The 21,650-nt window shown below is 33.4% G+C and overlaps 1 protein-coding gene across 8 annotated transcripts; it reads left to right on the top strand.

Annotated features, from left to right (window-relative positions):
* Positions 1-10,374: 10,374 nt before the first annotated feature.
* On the top strand, positions 10,375-19,323 carry LOC116351825 (dnaJ homolog subfamily B member 8-like). Of its 8 annotated transcripts, none has more exons than XM_031783973.1 (3): positions 10,375-10,390; positions 18,340-19,041; positions 19,110-19,323. In XM_031783973.1, the coding sequence occupies exons 2-3, from the start codon at positions 18,508-18,510 to the stop codon at positions 19,287-19,289; spliced, it is 714 nt and encodes a 237-aa protein (XP_031639833.1). In that variant the 5' UTR covers positions 10,375-10,390; positions 18,340-18,507; the 3' UTR covers positions 19,290-19,323. The 8 variants fall into 8 exon arrangements, with proteins under 8 accessions (XP_031639833.1, XP_031639834.1, XP_031639832.1 ...); XM_031783974.1 differs by lacking the exon at positions 10,375-10,390 and adding an exon at positions 11,551-11,566; XM_031783972.1 differs by lacking the exon at positions 10,375-10,390 and adding an exon at positions 17,726-17,742.
* The last annotated feature ends 2,327 nt before the right edge of the window (positions 19,324-21,650 follow it).

The following is a 21,650-nucleotide window of genomic DNA, read 5'->3' as shown; positions in this document are numbered from 1 at the left end:
CTCGAATATGGTGGATTGAATGTTTGACTTTTACTCTTATGCGTGTGCGGTCATTTTTGTATGAATGCGGTAAATTGCGGTGAATTCTAATATTAAAGAATCCAAATGACGAAATTTTAACCGCATTGCCTTTAAATTTAACCACACACTACTCAGTAACCGCATTTACATTAAAATTTACCGCAAATTTTTTTGTGTGTTGACATAACCTCACTTTTGTGTCACAATCGTGATAAACCGATCAAATAATTATTAAAACGAAATTGAGGTTATGTCAACCACTTCAATTTTTATTGATTTAATATTTTTGAATATTGTGCAGTAAATCTCACGAAACTACCGGAAACTACAAAACAAAACAAAGAATTTTTATTTTTTAAAATGTAAAAAATGAAAATATTTTTATTTCTACTGTTTTAATAATTATTTAATCGGTTTATCACGATTGTGACACAAAAGTGAGGTTATGTCAACCAATTCATTTTTATTGATTTAATATTTTTGAATATTGTGGACAGAAAATCTCACAAAATTAATCCTGCAGACAGAATGGGTCTATGAGGCCCAGCAACTCATAAAAAATTGAATAAAATCCAAACTACTAAATCAATTTTCTTGAAACTTGCGCATTAAGCTAATGATATCGATACATAAATAAAAAAATATATAACGGTAAAATATTAAATTATAAAAAATTGTTATTCGACAAAAACCAAAATCTCACTTCAACCAGACAGTATGGGCCTCTCAGGCCCACCATACAAAATGTATGGAAATCCATGTATTTAGAGAAAATTTTGCAAACAAATTCTATTTTTTTATTGTTTTCTGTCTCCAATGGTTTCATACGAATTCAATAGCTGCACGTAAGTGAAGATCGGACACAGTAGCGCAGCCGTATAGGTGGTGCGTATGTCCAAAAAAATTCAATGTGTGATGACTGCGCATACTAATGCGGTCGCGACCACAAAGCCAACGGACTCGTGTATAATACATATGAAATAGTAGCAATAAAACGTCCGTTCAGTTTTCTTATTTTCTTTGGTGAACGAATATTTCATTTAGCTCTGTTAGTGGAAGGCTTTTTTTGAGTTCGCAATATAAATTACGAAAGTAACATAAATTATGTTACATACTTTATAGAGTTAAACTTTGTACAAGTACAAAAATTTCTACATGAACTGTCTGAATCATTGGTTTACGATCAAATTGCTCGCAGATCGACTCGTGGCATGGACATGGAACATCAAGTAGTTTTGAATCAAGTTCGCCAACATTTGAACATTCCAGAAGTCTCTGAAGAACTATCGACAAACTCATCATCTCAAAGACGTCGATGTCATTTATGTCCAGCTTCACTCGGTCGAAAAACAAAAACTTGTTGTGGCAAATGTAACAAAAACGTTTGTGGTGAACATTCAACCATGACGGTTTTGTGTACACAATGTGGAAAAAAACGCACACACAAAACTGATTCTTCCGATTCCAATTAATTTTTTTACATTTATTCAATCCCGTGTACAAAAAAAGTGACTGACTATTTTGGGACAAACTGACTGACTATTGACTGTAAAAACAAGCAACCTTAGTTAAATTTAGTTAACTTCAATCAATTAAAGTAAGCTATGGTTAACTGCAACAGCTAACTATAGTTGACAATAATCATAGTCACCCGATAGTCGAAACGTCCCAAAATAATCGCCTGACTGACTGAGTAACTATAGTCGATTGTTTTCCATACAACATTTTAAAATTCATGAATATAGCTAACTATAGTCACTTACAGTCAATAGTAACTTAGTCACTTTTTTTCCACTCGGGATACTTTTATTTATGTTTCTATTTATTCATCTCGTTTTTTTTCATTTTCGTCGAATAAAAACAGAAAAAAAATCAAAATTGATATTGGTTTTATCATTTTGAAATTATTTCCATACATTTTGTACGGTGGGCCTGAGAGGCCCATACTGTCTGGATCTGTTATTATTATGAACTGTCTGCAGGAGGGTTAAAAAAACAAAAGATTTTTTATTTTCAAAAATGTAAAAAATTAAAATCTATTTATTTCTAGTGTTTTAATTTAACATTTCAACGCAGTTTAATCGATTCATTATGATTTTGCCAAACTGTGACGGCCATATTGTCACAAACTTCGATTAGTACTCGGAATACGCATTAGAGGTGTTGTTAGTTACGGGCATGATCAGGCTTCGGAAATTAGTATAAAAAATGTTTTTGTATGTGTCACAATGTCAACGAAGCTGACTTTGAACGTTTATTGTCTGTGAATCTATTTTCGCAGTAGAACAAAAATGCGACAAAGTATTTGTCTGCGTGTATAATAGTAAACAAAGAACAATAGGTTTTTAGTGTAGATAAAGATGTTTAATCTTATCACACAGTTTGCTCATTCTTTTCTCGTTTACGGAGAAAATTTCAAATACAAAAACAAGATAAATGTTTGTCATAAATGAAACATGCAAAAAAAATTTGTTTCTTCCGGACAAATTTGTATCACAGAAAAAAAAAAATATTTTTCTAATTGTCGCATATGTCAAAATTATATGATACACAATTTTCTTTATCAATACGTGTGCGATAAAAATAAATGGAAAATGATGCGATTTACACCAAATTTTTTGTTCCGAACTATTTACCTATAATAAAAAAAACAGCAACAAAGTATCTTATACTTCTAGAATATGATAAGATAAGAATGTTACTATGACCCCGTGTATACCAAATAGAGTTGATGCGCATTATTATTGCGCATTACTCCAATATTTAAAAGCCAAAAGTTAATAATAAATTGCACTTATCCATTTCCAATGTGTTCACAAATTTCCCGTGCAAATATTATAGTTTTCCAATTTGAATAATTTTACGCGACATTTTTGGCAGCTCAAATTTGAGTTAACTGCTAGGTTCGGCTCTTCAATCAAAGCGCATACGGTAAAACTTCGACAAAATGTTGTTATTGTTGTTTTATTTTTATTAGTTTCCGTTGTTGGAGTACGTTTGACGGTGGGTTGTTCAAATTGTTGAAGTGTTGTACGATTTCATGTCAATTTGGAATGTATGCAATTCGGTATATGGAACTTAACGGAGTATTGCATGCATGCTCTTCATCAAATTCAATAAAAATCTCATTAATTTTCGGTGTTTGATGTGAAATTTTTAATTCGTCGAAAGATGCACAAACACGATGAGCGATAAGTTTTGTTGACGATTATTTGTTCACGATATTAAAAACTGAAGCTAAAATTTCTTGGGATTAATGCATTTTTCATGAGCATTGCATTAATTGTCCCAGGGTGTCGTCGCTTACAACATCGATGCGTTTTAAGAGTCTCTAATCGTCTTGAAATTAAAACATTATCGGTCAGCGATGCACATTGCTTTTGTTTCTTTTTCAAAACAATTTAACCAAACAGAAAACATATTTCGAAAAACATTTTTCACTTAAGTAAAATTATGTGTTTCACAATGCCACTTATAAGTGCCATTAAGAAAATTCAGTATCGCTGTAATGTTTGTGTGTCATTTTTAATTTTTCGAACTTATAGATAATATTATTTGCTTTTTTGTGTACTAGTTGTTGTTACTTTTGTTATCATGCTTGAAAATCAACTAGGCACATTTCTTTAATTCCAAAACAGCAATCTGCAACTTCAAAATGTATCACAAGATGTGATAAAATAGAGTTTTTTTTAATTAATATCATTTCAAGCACATAATATTAAACTAGTATTTTCCACTCAGATTTAGCCATATGGTTGAATGACTTTTCTCTGAGACTGTTTCATCTAGAGACGATTTTGATTTAGTTGAAAACAAAAAATCCAATTCGACAAGAATATTCTTTTGAATATACTGATGTGATCTACTTAGCCGAGGCCTGCAGACTGCAAATAGCATTTAATAAAACAATCACTGTCCTCTCTTTATACGCTTGTGAAGCGATACATTAGGTATATACATATATGTTATACGATATCAAAAAGGCAGTCACAAATCACTCAAGCATTTAAATAATATTTTTCTTTTTCTTGTTTCATTTGACTTTTTTTCTATTCGAATAACAGAAAAATCGATCGTTCAAAAATGGTGAAAGACATTTTTAGAATGCACACGCGACTTGATATATTTGTTGTATTCTAAAAATACTACAATCCGTCATTGATTTATGTGAGTGACAAAAATGGGAGAATGAGATTGAAGCGAGTAAAAAAAATGATGGCAGCATTTGTCACATAAGCATGGGCCGAGATGGAATTTTTCAATCGGATGTGGTTTTAACAAAATTAAAAAAAGACAACAGAAATCAAATTTTCATGATTTTTAAACAAAAAAGTCAACTAAAGTGCTGTCGTAAAACTATATTTTGTGTGCCCGCAAATACTTGTGTATTCCCCATGAACATACTTAACATTCTAGAATCGAAATAGTTAATTCTTCACAGAGAATAAAAATTTCGTTTGAGCATTTTCTTCGGAGACATTCTTTTTGTTTTTGGAACGCCAAGCACAAAAACAATAAACGCATATAAGTGGAAAGATGACCGACAGAGACAAAAATAGAAATAAATTCAAATAAAAAAATGAAAAAAGGTTTTTTAACTGCATTCAATCGAGAAAATGTGAGAAAAGTTATTAAAATAAACGGCACGACATTAGAATTCATAAAGATATCCGGTCTTACCCTGTGGCTGAAGAGCTGAATGAGCGCCGATGAAAATATCATTGAATTTTATGCAACATTACACAAATAGCGAATGAGAGAGAATCTGAACAATGGAATATGGCATATGGCATTCTTCACAAGCAATGGTTCGTAATCTCTCTATTTAACTTATCACTTTAAATTAAAAGGTGACAACAGGCTCTACTTAAATAAAATGTCTTACATCCGTAAGATGAACTTTTCCGCACTGTGATCCACAACATGCATTTATTACGTATCTTTTGCCGTAAATATGAATTCATGAGAAAACTGAATCTGATATAAGTTTTGCGATACAAATAATTTTTGTTGGACTTTTCAATGCCTGTATGATATCGTAATCATGTGAAAATTTGCAGATGTTATTTTTTTCACAAAAAGAAAGTTTGAAGAAATTTCAATACAATTGAGTGGTACCTGCCATTCAAAATTTTCGTTTTTGAGCAAAAAATCCAAAATTTTGTTCGAGAGGTACACCTATTATGCATTGAAATCTCTCCAAACCCTCGGAATGTTATTTTAGAGTGAAAAAAGTAACCTGTGCAAAGTTTCAGCTCATTACGATATCATACAGGCATATTGTTTTTCAAATTTTTGTATGAAAAGTGTGTCGAAATATTATTGTATCGCAAAACTAACGTCATATTCGGTTTTCTCGTACCCAAAAACCCTCAATACATATTTTTGAGTGTTTAGGAATACATTAAATATCACTTTTGGAAGAAAAATTGAATTTTTCCCATGGATGCCCATGGGCATCACACCAGACATGACACTTTACTCTATCAACCAAATTCGCTCAAAATCTAATGATTTCTATTCCTCGGCACCCCCAATCATCCTGTGAAGTCAGATTTTGAATTACTTTTCTTGTTTGAAAGTTATCGTGTTAACACATTTTTGCGTACAGGGTACAGCGTACAGGGTACAGGATACAGCTAGATTCGTGTTCCCTGGCCCCAAAAACACTCAGAAAACACATTTTTGATGGGTTTTAATTTTTTGACCGTTTCCAATACTATACCTTACACACTAGGTGGGTGCGGAAAAGTAAAATGTCTTTGCCATTTTGGACCAATACCTATTTGTTTTATAATATATAAACATTTTATTATGATCTCGTTGTCGGTTGTATTGACAGGATGAGCGATCGCGTGCCCATGCTATATTATTATTTATTGAAATTCGGCACTTAAAATGCCTATTAATCGATAAATGATCACTGATGAGTCCTACTTCTCTGAAACAAAGAAAGACAGAAAGACAAAAGTTCATCATTAGCAGTATCTAATCGATTGTTTCATATACAGTTTATGTATTTTCAGTGTCTTTTCTTGTGTGTGTGTTTTTTTTTTTTGAACACACATCGTTGATTGCATTCGACAAAAGCAGCTCGGTCTCAAATCATAAATAACACATTCATTTGAATATGGCTGAATTAATTTCCATATTTACTAATTTAAATGCACGGCGACAGAAGAAGCCACACGGGAACAAATGTTGGTAGGAAGAACTAAGCTCTATTTAAATGATTTGTTTGTTAACGTACATTCACATTTTGAATTCGTCGTCAAATTGTATACAGAAAAACAGCTCATGTTATTGGAAAATGCAATTGTATAATATGTTTCCGAATCAGGTGAAAAGAAAACAAAAATTCCTTTCGTTTAAAATAAACGTCCACCAACAAAAAAATGCAACTATGTCATATTTATCTATGTCATCGAGGCCAAAAAAAATACACTTCCTTTATAGTTGTATATCTCGTCATTTTATTAAGCTCATAAAAATATTTTATTTACTTCACCATGAAGTCATGCTGCACGACAGATTGTCATGAGCATTTGTCCATTTCTTTTTATTTTGCACAAACGAAATTGACAGGGGTCCTTTTTATTCTACCATTTTCAATACTTTTCAGCTTTTTACTTTTCCGCACACATAGTGTAAGGTGAAAAGTATTGTAATCGGTCAAAATTTTGAAAACTTCAGAAACATGTTTTCTGGACGTTTCTGAGGTCAGAGAACCCGAATCAGGCCGTTTTGAGCATAGTTTTTGTTAATCTGTACGTCGTACGTTGTACGTCGTACGCAAAATTTGTTAGCAAGATTGTGCTCATCGTAGAAACTTAATTCAAAATCTGACTTTACAGGATGATTGAGGGTCGAGGAATAGAAATCATTAGATTTTGAGCGACTTTGGTTGATGGAAAAAAATTTCATGCCTGGAGCGATACCTATGAAAAAGAGTCCAATTTTCGTCCAAAAGTCATACTTAATGTAGACTTCAACATTCAAAAATATGTATTGGGGGGTTTTTCGGCACGAGAAAACCAAATCCGAAGTTAGTTTTGAGATACAATCAATTTTTGATACAGTTTCCTTGAAAAACCGAAAAAAAATTGAATTTTTGTATGAGAGCCATGCCTGTATGCTGCCTTAATGACGTGAAACTTTGCACAGACCATTTTTTACACAAAAAAATAACATTCTAAAAGTTTGAAGATATTTCAATTAAAATTAGGGGTACCTCCCATACAAAATTTTTGGCTCAAAAACGAATATTTTGTATGCGAGGTACCCTTAATCCTAATGTCATTTTTTTGTGAAAAAAATAACCTGTACAAAGTTTCACGCCATTGAGGTAGCATACAGACATGGCTCCCATACAAAAATCCAAATTTTTTGTGACTTTAGTTATGAAAAGTGTTTCAAAAATAATTTGTGTGGCAAAACTAACGTCAGACATATTTTTTATAGTGTTTTGTTAGAACATAGAATACTTTCAAATGTCGTACAAATGGGTTCATCATGAAAGTGTGAAAAATCTTTTCTCGAGTACTTCTGCTATTAAAATAAAGAATATTTCGTTGCCAAAATTGGAACATATTTTTTGGTCTCGAACTTTACGCCGCTTGAAAGGCTTGAAAAATCGAAAAAATATTATTTTGAACTTTCTTAAAAAAATACGCAACTACCACCGTGCGGAAAAGTTCGTCTTACTCCCGTAAGACTCTTTATTCCAATTTGGATTTAATAAAAAAAGAGGTTGAAATTTAAGTAATTTTGCACTTTTATTGTAAAACTTTTGTTTTTTTTTTATAACGCACGATAAACTAATGAATGGACAAAATGTGTGTATTTAGTAAAATACTATTTACAACTAGATTTACTATTTTATATGCATATTAGTGAGAGCGAGAAGTGTTAAAGATGTCATATGAAATCAAAACTATTTATATTATTTACTGGAATCAATTTGCTAGAATAGTAGATAAGAATATTTAACCAGTAAAGTACCCAAAGTGTCACAAAAAGTTATCAATTTCACCTATATAGATCGATGTAAAGTGCCGAAAAAATAGGTTTGTGAAAATAAGGGCTGCCCGATCGGGGTATTGGGGGCAGGGGAGTACCCCACCATGTCAAAATTTGGTCGGATCAAAAAATAATGTACTACAAAGTTGTTCAGAATGACGAGAGAAATTTTTTATGGACCCCTGCCCTCCAAGTCCCCCCACCTCCCAGGGGGGTCGGGGGTCAAAAACCCCAAGGTATGATTTTTTCGACCTGAAACCCAAAAATTCGGAATCAGCATCCCAAATTACTCTAGAAATGATGTTCATATTGTGCCCCTTTTTTCCCAGTCCCCTAAAAATTCAGAGCCCCCCATTAGGGTAAAATGGTAAAAAGTCGATTTTTCACTTTTTGGGTGCGGAATTTTGCACTCAAACGTATGGCCAGCTATAGCTAATTTTATCCGCACATTTCATTTAGGCCATTGCCCATCCCCTCCCATCACCCCCAAGGGGGGTCCCCCTACAAAATTCACGAAAATTTCGAAAAATACCCCGAATAAAAACCTGAATACCCAGTTGAGACATAAGGGGTGAATATCCCATTTGTGAAGTCACAACGAAATGGGGTATTTTCACTTTTCGACCCGAATTGAAGGTACAAGTTAGAAGGAGTAAATTGTAGATTAAGAGAGATTGATAATGTATGGAGCCTATAGGTAATTTTTCACGAGGAATCCGAATACGTAATTAATTTTGGGGTTAGATGGGGTATGGACCCAATTTCGGGGTATTTTTCGAAATTTTCGTGAATTTTGTAGGGGGACCCCCCTTGGGGGTGATGGGAAGGGATGGGCAATGGCCTAAATGAAATGTGCGGATAAAATTAGTTATAGTTGGTCATACATTTGAGTGCAAAATTCCGCACCCAAAAAGTGAAAAATCGACTTTGTATCATTTTACCCTAATGGGGGGGCTCTGAATTTTTAGGGGACTGGGAAAAAAGGGGCACAATATGAACATCATTTCTAGAGTAATTTGGGATGCTGATTCCGAATTTTTGGGTTTCAGGTCGAAAAAATCATACCTTGGGGTTTTGACCCCCCGACCCCCCTGGGAGGTGGGGAGACTTGGAGGGCAGGGGTCCCCCGACCCCCCCAATACCCCGATCGGGCAGCCCTTATTTTCACAAACCTATTTTTTCAGCACTTTACATCGATCTATATAGGTGAAATTGATAACTTTTTGTGACACTTTGGGTACTTTACTGGTAAGAAAATTGTGTCGATGTTTGATACTCTTTCAAAGTAAATCGGTTTCTGTAGAAATGTAAAAAATATGTACCTTCTAATTTCGGTAGTTCATAAGGCAATTAAATGGAATTAATTTAATTGCCTAGTTAACAAACGGACCCTCTTTGAATTCACTCTCTATCACTACGCTTCGCCTCATTTTTCTGTGATTTTTTTTTCGAAATAATGATTTCTCGCGCTTATTTTCAATGGATTTTCCATGAGTATTATAACATGTTGCAGATTTGCGTGCAATTTGCGCTTCATTTGTGTACGTCAATTTGTATTTTCTGTTTTGGATCGACTTTGTTGCGATTCTCAAATCTCTCTCGAAAAACGAATTGTAATAATGAAATGCGATGGAATTATAATTGCCTTTAGAATAGTCACAATTTGTACTTATTTGCTTATTAAAGGTCATGTCAAGGTCTAGAAATTAAGACATTCAAAGCGTATACATAAGTTGGTTTATTTGTGGTTTACATTTTTGATGGATGACATTCTTTTTTATTATAATAAACTGACCGGACGCCGATGGATGCATGTTTACTTATATTATATTTTGAATGAAATATATGAGCCTTTGAGAATGTTGATCTTGAGAATAAAACGCAACTTATATAAAAAAAAAATCGTTCATAAAATTATGGGCAACCCATAAAAGGGAAGTTTAATTGATGTTATATTTTCTAATCAACAACAAAATAAAACTAAAAAATGAATTTTACTACAATGCACGCTCAAATCTAATCGTAGTGCCATTTATGTTTTTGCGACTACAGATTGCGTTTTTATCGTAAAAGAATTGTGGTAAATTTTGAATAAATTGCATCACTCATATAAATCAGTCTGAATCAAAATCAAAATGATTACACAATAAAAATTTGCACCGAAAGAAGTATGTAGAAGAAGAAGAACAGCAACAAAAACAAAAATGAAAAGAATTCTAATCGAAAATAAGCGGAATTTGTTTGTTTGTGTGGTGATACAACTGTTATAAAAATAGCCTGAGAAGTGTTTATTGTGCAGAATCCATCAGATAAAATGAAGATGATGTTTAAAAACATAACCAACACAAACGTGAGTAGTATATTTATTTTTCATTTGCTTTCTCTCTTGCTCTAAGGCCGTTGTTTGTTTTCGTAACGCAGTTGAATGTACAATTCGAACGTAATGTGTGTTAGTTTTTTTTTTTATAAATTTGTATATATACGTGTTTGTATATAATCAACGATCAATTTAATTTCAAAATGCGATTTGGATGTTTGTTCTCTGCTTGCATACGACACTGACAGGAGAAAAAATATCGCAAAAAAACCGAGAAGCACTTACATGGTTGAAGTACGGCATCGTCGCAAAATCAAAATGCTGAATAAAATATTGGTGCATTTAGTACATAATGCTAAATTTGGTACTATGCGTATTCATGGAGCTTGTTGTGTTGTGTATGTCGTAGCATCTCTTTTTAGCTAGATCAACTCTGAGTAAGCATTGAGTTTTTGACGGAATGCGAAATTTGATTCAATTTGTTATTGAATTGTTGTCTCGTTGTAGTCTAGGTTTTTTTGTGTGTCTACTTCTCTTTTTTTATGTTTAAAATGTTAATTTTGTATATCTATTTCTTGTTCTATTGGGCCAAAAAATATCTTGCGAAATACATTTGTCGTTGTCATCCAACGAATTTTCACACTCGGCCATTTGACATGTAACAATCGTCGCAAAAATAGCCATTTCACAATCGATGCTCAATGTACCTTCCCTCTCGCTCCCTCTCTCTATTCGATTCAACATTTCACGCTTGTATTTCATCGTCATATTTTATATGTTACTGCCAGTACTGGCGGTCGCTGTTAGGTCAATGACGATCGTAATTCATTGATTGTTATTGTTGTTGTTGCTTTAGTTACTTCACTCAAAACTCTCGGGACAGTGTGTAAGTTTTTTTTGTTAATTTTTTCAGTTTACTGGTTTTATTGCTTTATTGTTCAATACACGGGCTAAACAATTGTAAAATGAGCAATCATTATTTCGACTTTTTAAATTCGTTTTTCTTTTGCACCATTTAAATGGCATGTAAGTGGCTCTCATATGATATCTTTTTCCCTTCATTGTTTTATTTTCCTATATTGATCATTTTGAAAGAGTACATACAAAATTCGAACCAACCAACAAACATCATGATGATAGAAAAACCGATGGCAAAGCAGTGAAATGTACACAGTTTCCAATTAAACGGCCAATTCGTTTTTTTTTTCAGTAAGATCATTGCTTTTATTTTCATTCGTTCATCGCCACAAAAAAAATTATTTACTTATTTTTTTAGACTGTTGAAATCAGAAATTTCAGAAATTACATAAATGTTAAATCTTCGTTTAATTTTTTCCAAGATATTACCTAAATTTAATCCATTTAAATAAAAGTAAATTGTTCACTGTACATAGCCAACAAGATTTTTTTTGGTTTTGTACAGTTAAAACTTATTCGCAATTAACAACAATAAATAATAAAAAAAGTGGTGCAATAAAAACTTTACCTGATCGTATATTTTCCGTGGTGTACAATCTTGTTCACACAAAAAAAAAATACCAGCGACAAAAACCTAGTTACCGGTTGTTTGTAAAGTGAAGCAAATTTTGACAAATTTTTAAGTCTTAACAATGCAAAAACCGTTCATTTGTTTGAAGAATGATCATACTGTTTCCAAGGCTCTGTTGGCGAAATTTTTTTCTCGTTGACTCGTAAAAAATCTCCGATACATATAGTGCAAATAGTAACAGGGTTTTTTCTTGCCTACACATACACACTTTTTTTTAATTACTTTTAATTTTACTGTTGTATCATTCTTCTAATCACTAAAAAAGTGTAGATCATACGCTCACACTTATCCTTATCAAAGAAAATGTCTTTGAACGTTGGTAATATTTTTTTGTCGAACACAAACAAAACAAAAAAAACACTTTGGCAATAGATAAAATGAAATAATTTGAATGGATTGTCGGTTACTTTCGAAAGTCGAATCTAATGCCGGCAGGAAAATTTCATGAGTACGATCGTACGCTCTCAACACATGTTTTCGACTGTACAAACGTATCGTCGAACGTATCGTTGAACACTAAGTTTATTGCGGTGCCTCTGTGTTATGTGCGTTTTTTGGAATATACACAATTACACATATGTGTATGTGCCTACCGGGTCGAGTAAAGGAGTGTGAGTGAGTGCGGTGAATTCAATTAAAAGATTCACAAATAAAATTATGTTCTACCAATCATGACGTTAGTTTTACTGTACTATTTGTTGATATTTGTGTATTGCACTGTGAATTAGCTTGAACTGTGTACTTTTTGTCGTTAATCTCTATTTTCGATTCATTTAGTTGGCCCGAAGAACGTATGATGGAAAATAAAATCTACAAAAATATATAATATATAGTGGAGAAATTCCATGTAATGCACACACATAAAACAATTCAGAATTCAATACGGTTGAAGAAGAATATCAATCATTCATGTTTTTTATTTTGCTCTTTTTTCAAGAAATCTTTAATTCATAAATGTTTCTATTAACGTCATAATGTACAAGAGAGCCAAAAAAGCAAACGAGCAACAGTAGAAGAGAAAAATAAAGTTTTAAATTGAACGATAGGCAAAACTACTATGTCACATTTCTATAAACTATCTCTTCAGATACATATGTACGTTGGTTATTCAAACCATTTTTTTTTATTCAAAGAAGAATGCTCTCTCGCGCTGCAGCTATCCGGTTGTTTGTTATTGCCTGTTCTGGTTTATCTTTGTTGACTTGTCTCGTCTAGTATGTACTTGACTAATGTTTCATTTCATGCCACCAAATGTGTAAACATTACACTTTTCTTTGAAAAAAATATTTATAAAAAAAGTCTCTTCCTTTTCTTCCATAGATGCTCCTTTAACAACAACATAACAAATTTATTTCTCAAATACATAAATCGTCCAAAAAATAAAAAAAATATTTGAACAATTTAAGAATGTGGCGCGGCATGCACGTTTTAATTATTACGAAGCATAAACGAAAATTCATCCTTTTTACATACATTCGTTTATCAACACAATTGAAGGCACTATTATTTAATATGGTTTGAAGTCCAGCACTATTTATCCATATGTCTTTTTTACATGTCTTTTGTTTATTGTTTTCGTTCCAATATTCAACTTCGCTTGTTGAATGTTTTTTTTTTTTGTATGTGTGTGTGTGTTTTACATTCATTTTAAAATATACCATAAATTTGTAATTATTCATATTTGATTCTAAATAATGACATTTTTTTTTCATATGTATTTGTTGTTGTCAGGGATTGTTCCTCTGAGGAGGAGGAATGGTGAGGAGGAAAATGAGGAGGTGGAGGAGAGCGAGGAGGATCCTCCTCCTCAACTGAGGAGGAAAAGTTTTTTTTGCTCAAAGGGCTATTTTTATTACAAAAATATCATTTTTAGCTAAAAACATTTTCCTCTTTAGTTGAGGAGGAGGATCCTCCTCGCTCTCCTCCACCTCCTCATTTTCCTCCTCACCATTCCTCCTCCTCAGAGGAACAATCCCTGGTTGTTGTGATTTGTACAAAACGCTATATAAAAAACTTCATATTCAACTAACCAGTAAAGTACCCAAAGTGTTACTAAAAGTTTTTGATGTCACCTATACAGATCTATATAATATGCCGAAAAAATAAATTTGTGAAAATAAGGGAGGCCCAATCGAATTAGGGGGGGCAGGGGAGTACCCCACCATGTCAAAATTTGGTCGGATCAAAAAATAATGTACTACAAAGTTGTTCAGAATGACGAGAGAAATTTTTTATGACCCCTGCCCTCCAAGTCCCTCACCCCCCAGGGGGGTCGGGGGTCATAACTCCTTCACCCATGACTTTTTTCACTCGAAACTTCGAAATTCGGAATCAGCATCCCAAATTACCCTAAAAATGATATTTGTCTCGAGCCCATTCACCTCAAGTCTCCCAACAATTCAGAGCCCCCCAATTAGGGTAAAATGATAAAAAGTCGATTTTTCACTTTTTGGGTGCGGAATTTCGAACTCAAATGTATGGCCAACCATAACTAATTTTGTCCGCACATTTCATTTAGGCCATTGTCCATCCCCTCCCATCACCCCCAAGAGGGGACCCCCTACAAAATTTACGAAAATTTCGAAAAATACCCTGAAATTGGGTCCATACCCCATCTAACCCAAAAATTAATTACATATTCGGATTCCTCGTGAAAAATTACCTATAGGCCCCATACATTGTCAAATTTTTTGCGGCGAAAGAGGCCGAGCAATAATAACATTTTGTACATATTTGAGTGAACGCGTCACTGAAAATTTATATCAGACCATTTTTAGATTTACAGTATTGCGTCACAGTAGGAACTTCGAAAGAAGTGTTTTTTACTTATTATATCAATAGTTTTGATAGTATTTTGGTTACCGTTAATATGTTCAAAATGGCAAAAGATGAAGGTTTTTGTATAGGAAATGTAGCATGAACGAATTCTACCGCAAAATAAATGTCATATTTGGTTTCCTCTTATCAAAAAAACCCCAAATACCAATTTTTATAGCAATCGAATAAAAACCAATTTTTTCGAAATATTATTCCAAAAGGATGGTTTCAAGCCGAAAAATCAAAAAAAAATTGAACTAATAAAAGAATGATGTCGTTTCAAAATGTGCATATCGGCTCAAAATTGAGTGCGCTTTCGATCTATGAGGAAAAAATCGAAGCAAGACACACATTTTTTCAAGATAAATGACGATTAACTTCGATTTTCATCGATTTTTCCCCATTTTTCGAGGTCTAGTCATTCTGATATAACCTTTTCCGCTGAATTTTTTTTTCAAAATTTCTTTATTGCTTCATCAAGATGACCTTAATGACTTTCCAATAAGCTAAGAATGACGTGATTCTGGTAAAAAAAACACCCCGTATACCTGTGATCAAAAATGGCCAAAAATTGAAAATTTGCCGAAAAAAAAAAGTCAACTTCGGAGTATTTTTTAAAAAATTCGAATTTTCCCAGATATGACACATACGCCAAATCATCACATATTTGGTCCCTAACAAACGCCTAGTTTTTTGATTTTTTTCATAGACGCATTTTTTTTTAAATTTGGATCACGTGAAAAAAGTCATGGTCATTTTTCGCCGAAAATGTCACATAACACGCCACCTGGCGGACATTTTTGAAAATTTTTCCATTCTGACTTCGGATCCGAAAAGGTGAGTCTTTTACCTTTCCAACGATGTATAAATCATTGTGGTACCTTACAGATGGCCAGAAAAATGTCCAATCGATGAAAAACTCAAAAACTGAGAAATTAGTTTGCTCAATTTTCAGTCTACTTTCGAAAAAAAATAATTTCACACAATTTAAAAGAAACTACGGACAGACATTAAAACACCTCAACCGGCCAATTTTGAGGTTTTTGGCCATTTTTGGCAAGTTGACCATATGTCGGCCACTTTTCAACCGATCATGATAATCTTTTTTTAACATTATTTACGCACTCCCTAGATTCCGAATATGGCCAAAAAAAAAATTGGAAAAATCATTTCGGTGGTCAAAAATCGAAAAAAATGAATTTTCAGCGATTTTTTCAAAATGCCACCGGCGGCCAATTTTTTTAATTTTTTTTGCGGATTCTTAATTTGGTGCCCGAGCACTACTAAAATATGCAAAAACCCCTTTCCAAAAGTCAGCGGTATCGATTTTCATTTCTTTAACGTATATATAGAGTGACGCAAAATATACATATTTCATATGTATGTGGGTATTGCGTCACTTGGGGGACTGCCGTCCCCCGTGATAACATTCACTCATAATTGTGCTTCTTCATGCGATGAGTCAACAGGCGAAACAATAAAATATTATTAAATATTAATATTGAAATTGAGTTGGTCTCGCGATGAGGGGACAGAACACTTGAGAACATCCGACTATTTTCTATTTGCCATTGCATCCGTGTCAAATGGGCAATGATTTTATCCGCCAGAATTTCGATGGTAATTTTAACAATTTTTCTTTTATTTTTAAGATTTCCCGAATCATTTTATTTCGATTCGTTTGCAGTTTGTCTTTTTTGTTGCACTATTATTTATTTACACGTCATTCACCGCAAACATATTGCAATCTACATTTATGTGAATGAATATGATATTCGTATAGCTACTGGCCCGAGGTTCAAGGAGGTCCTTTTTAACTTTTGTCAGAGACAATTTGCTAGGATTTTTGAGCCAAAATCTCCCTCTCCCAATCAATTTTGATCCGAATGGAATAAAAGAAAAATATTTGCTGTGGGTTTTGTTCATTCCATTTTCTAGGAGTTTTTTTTGAAATGCCTCTTTAATTTTTTCGTAAAATTTTAACACACACCACATTTTTCTATATCGCTTACATCAGAAACTATGAGCATTCATAAAGTTTTGCAGATGGTTGTGTGCAAGCCTCGGTGTCTCAGGGAGACAAATGTATTAGAGGTAAAGGTGTCACCCAACCATTTTGTCATTAGTCCGAAAAAGTGGATTTCTTGTTTAGATTTGTAAACGTCCGAACAAATTTTCCGAATTAATTTATAGACTTCCAAACTATAAGAATTCGACGTGTTATTCTAATATTCGGACAAAGACACAACTCGAAAAATGGAACAATATTTTTTAAAAATAATTTCATAATATTCTCTGATTCAGAGAGGTGATGGGTTGAAAGAATTTTCACCTAAAAAAATCGAGAGAAAAAAAATGAGAACCGCTAGCAAATCGAAAGATTTGATAAGTCAAGAGACAGAACTTTATGCAGGTCTCTCAAAACACTAAATCAGTTCTTCAACATTAGCGCTGCCGAAAGGAGGGGGCAAAACCCAATATATTTTCGTTTTGCATATCCCGGTCGGATGGGAAAAACCCTCCTTTCCCTCTTTCCGCACATCTGATCTAAAAGTGAAATGAAAACAATCATAATTTATGATTCATAAATCGAATGTAAGTGAGAATAATACGTTGCTAGTGTGTTAAGATCCACGTAGAGTTAAATGGAGGGAAAGAGCGTCTCAGTCTTCACTGCTCTTGTTACGAGTTTTGTGTGTATGCGTTTGGCTATCATTATTTATGTGTTTGTATTTAAGCGTTCGCGCGCGTTTCTCTCTACGTCATTGTCTCTTTTCTCCACTTATTCGTATAAAAAGCAAAAGTTTTAACAAATTTTATATGTATTGCGATAGACACACAATTATACAAAAGAAATCAGGTAACAGTTTACGTACTGTGGGCCGCAGTTAAACAATCGGCACGCACACAGACATATAAACATCATCATCATCAACAACAACAACAATAACAACGCAACAGTGAACGATGACTAAAGAGACTCAATGAAACGGGAGTGTGTATCGTGCACAAATAACTGGTAATGCAGTGGCGGTAACATCAGCGTGGTTGTTCAGAATTCCAGTTTGAATCATCCATATTAGTTCTTTCCCATTTTAATTTTTTTGGCTTTAAATTGTCCCAAAATGCAAATAAAATAGATGCATCAATAGCATTAAAAGTTTAGTATTAAAAGTGCATTTAGTATAGTCATTGTTAAGTCACAAACAAAAAGCTACTAACTAAGCAATGGAATTTTTTTTTCTTCATATTTGGTTCAATTGATTTCCTTACCGAGCAACAAAGAAATAAAAAGTTGGCGCCTCATTGCTCATAATATTTTCTGTTCGTGGTAATTAAAAGTATCACACTCGTTTTTTTTTATCGAGTAGTTGAATTATTGGAATTAAAACAGAAAATATCTCAATAAACTGTGAAAAGTGAGTGTGACTGTGATACACATTTGTGTAATGTCATTTTTTGTTGCTTTTTTGTTGTTTCTTATTGCTGTTCATGGCTGTTTCTTCGTGTCAAAAGTACATAAAAATATTAACAACAACAACAACAACAACAATAAAATACTTTGAAATGTCAAAAGTTCTGTATTTGTTCATTTTCATCATTATTCTATTTGCAGGTGATGTAATCTAACAGATTCGGCAACTGAAACTTATTTATGTAGTACAGACAACGAATTACGCTATAAATTGAAAGCTATTTTCATTGACAATTCCAAAGAACAAAAGAAACAAGCGTTTATCGCACAGCTGTAGATTTGATTCAAATAAGAAGAACGAATACAAAAATGGCATCTTATTATGAGATGCTTGAATTGGTACCGACCGCTACCGACGCCGAAATTCGAAGAGCATATAAAAAACTTTCTCTGAAATATCATCCTGATAAGAACAGCAATAGCATCGAAGCAACGAACAAATTTAAACAAATATGTGAAGCATATCAGGTGCTATCGGATCAAATACAACGACTAACTTATGATAAAAAATTACGGCATGATGCACGTCGTACCACACATCATCATCGCTGGCGTTCAGCAACCGATCCGTTTTCTACATCACCATTTTTTAAATTTAAATCAGCACACGATATATTCCACGGTTTTTTCAAGGATGAAGAAAACACAGGTGTGAGATCAAAACACTTTGGTCAAAATATTACACGACAAGCAAATGATTCCGCATCAAATCGCAAAGAACCACGCAATTTTATGTCATTTATGTGGGATCCATTCGAGACTTTCACCGAAATTAATACGAACAATAATATTATTAACAACAACAACAATAACAAAAATGCAAAAGGTTTGGTGTATTTGCCTGTAAATAACAGAAATTTACTATGAAAGTACTTCTTTTCGCTTTCTAATATTTCGTCTCATTTAAACAGGCCATCGTTTCAGTAACGACGTATTTCAAAAAGGAACATAAACAAAAACAACATTTTCAAAATTTGGGAAAGATGGCCAACAAACTACCACAAAAATTGTCATTGAGAATAACATTCAAACCACATATCGATACGAGAAAAACGAACTGGTCTCAAAAACTATTAAGACTTGTAGCATAGCTAAATAATAATAAATAATATACATACAAACTCACTGCCTTAAGACTAAATCAATTTTCGAGTTAATGGACTGTATTGCCTTATATTAACAAATTTTAGGAAAATTATTTTTTCATTACAATTTTATTAAAAACAAAAATATTACTCTTAAGTCCAACATACACATATTGTTATATTATTTACAAACATTTGTGTTTTTTTATAACGAGTGAGAAGACTCGTGTGTGTTAACTTATTACAATAAAATAAAATGGATTAATTTTTCTGCAAAGCGAATGAAAATCAGCGATTTTTTTAATATAAGTTACTAGCCGGCCTCCGCTCGCTTCGCTCGCTACGGCACGCTCGCTCCACTCGCTCGGCTAGGCATGTTATTATAATTCCTATCTCTGAAATTACTATCTCTATAGATTTTGACTTTATTAAATTTTGTTCATTCAATATTAATATCAATTTTAAGTCATGGACCATGTTGTCCGACCTCAATAGCCGTATTAAATTTTGTTAGACCATGATGTACCATGTTGTCCCACATCAATAACCGTGTTAAAAGTTGTTAGACCATGGTGTACCATGTTGTCCCACCTCAATAACCGTGTTAAATGTTGTTAGGGCATGATGTTCCATGATTTCCAACCTCATTTACCGTGTTAAATCGTGTTAGACCATGATGTACCATGATTTTCCACCTCAATAACCGTGTTAAATGTTGTTAGGCCATGATGTTCCATGATTTCCAACCTCATTTATCGTGTTAAATCGTGTTAGACCATGATTTACCATGTTGTCCCACATCAATAACCGTGTTAAATGTTGTTAAGCCATGATTTACCATGTTGCCCCACCTCAATAGCCGTGTTAAATGTTGTTAGGGCATGATGTACCATGATTTCCAACCTCATTTACCGTATTAAATGTTGTTAGACCATGATGTACCATGATGTCCCACATCAATAACCGTGTTAAATGTTGTTAGGGCATGATGTTCCATGATTTCCAACCTCATTTAGCGTGTTAAATGTTGTTAGGCCATGCTTTACCATGTTGTCCCACCTCAATAACCGTGTTAAATGTTGTTAGGCCATGATGTACCATGTTGTCCCATCATAATAACCGTGTTAAATCGTGTTAGACCATGATTTACCATGTTGTCTCACGGTCCCACCTCAATAACCGTGTTAAATGTTGTTAGACCATGATTTACCATCTTGTCCGACCTCAATAACCATGTTAAATGTTGTTAGACCATGATGTTCCATGATTTCCAACCTCATTTACCGTGTTAAATCGTGTTAGACCATGGTGTACCATGTTGTCCCACCTCAATAACCGTGTTAAATCGTGTTGGAACATGATGTACCATGATTTTCCACCTCAATAACCGTGTTAAATGTTGTTAGGCCATGATTTACCATGTTGTCCGACCTCAATAACCGTGATAAATGTTGTTTGGCCATGATGTTCCATGATTTCCAACCTCATTTGCCGTGTTAAATCGTGTTAGACCATGATGGACCATGCTTTTGACCTCATTTACCGTGTTAAAAGATGTTAAAAGTTGTTAAAACATGATAACGGTGATAAAACGTTTTAACTCATATTAGACAACGATGGCTGTTAAACCAACTTCAAAAGTACCCCTCTCCCATAATTTTGGGCCGAGGAATCCGAACTTGATCATGAAATTTACAAATTTTGACATCGCCCATACAAATATTTAAAAAATAAAAATCGACCGTGATGGAGTAGTCCAATTTGGTCCAAAACCTCATGGTGACCTAGATCTCGGTCCAAAGTATAAGGGTGTAAAGTTTGGTTCAGATCGGTTGAAAATTGTGAGAGGAGTTAAGGACAAAAGAATGGCATTTCGTTTTTATAATATAGATTTTGTAATATCTATAGATAGTGAATTTGAAATCTGACGTGATATTTTCTTGATACATAAAACCGGATATTTATTGTGACTCAACACAATCATATGTCACCGTTATTTAACGGTCGTAAAATGTATATGTGAGACCAAATGATTTATACTGCTTTCTTGTTAAACAAAAAAAAAATATATCGACACATGCACACAATATTGTTAAATAATACAAAAGTCTGATAAGATTTGGACTTTGAACAATAAAATAATCAGTTTTCTGAAAAATTTGGATGCATTCAAATAGAAAAATACATAAATGATAAGTCATTTACCACACAGAGAGAAAAAATTTGGTAAATGTAAAGGATAATTTGTAAGTTTAATATTACTTTACCAAATTACCGTACGAATTCTACCATTTTGTCATATTTTCAAAACAAACGACACGAACAAATTAAATTTACCCCAGCATAATATTACATTTACCAATTGCC

The sequence above is a fragment of the Contarinia nasturtii genome, unplaced genomic scaffold (assembly GCF_009176525.2).
Source record: "Contarinia nasturtii isolate CC-2019 unplaced genomic scaffold, AAFC_CNas_1.1 Cnas_scaffold_6375, whole genome shotgun sequence".
Taxonomy (NCBI): domain Eukaryota; kingdom Metazoa; phylum Arthropoda; class Insecta; order Diptera; family Cecidomyiidae; genus Contarinia; species Contarinia nasturtii.
The sequence above is the reverse complement of the archived record's forward strand: the minus strand, read 5'-3'. Positions and strand labels throughout refer to the sequence as shown.

Excerpts from the sequence above, each read along its gene's own strand:
- LOC116351825 (XM_031783973.1), top strand. The coding sequence starts at position 18,508 with ATGGCATCTTATTATGAGATGCTTGAATTGGTACCGACCGCTACCGAC. Across the intron at positions 19,042-19,109 it reads AAGGTTTGGTGTATTTGCCT|GCCATCGTTTCAGTAACGAC; the intron begins GTAAATAACAGA and ends TCATTTAAACAG.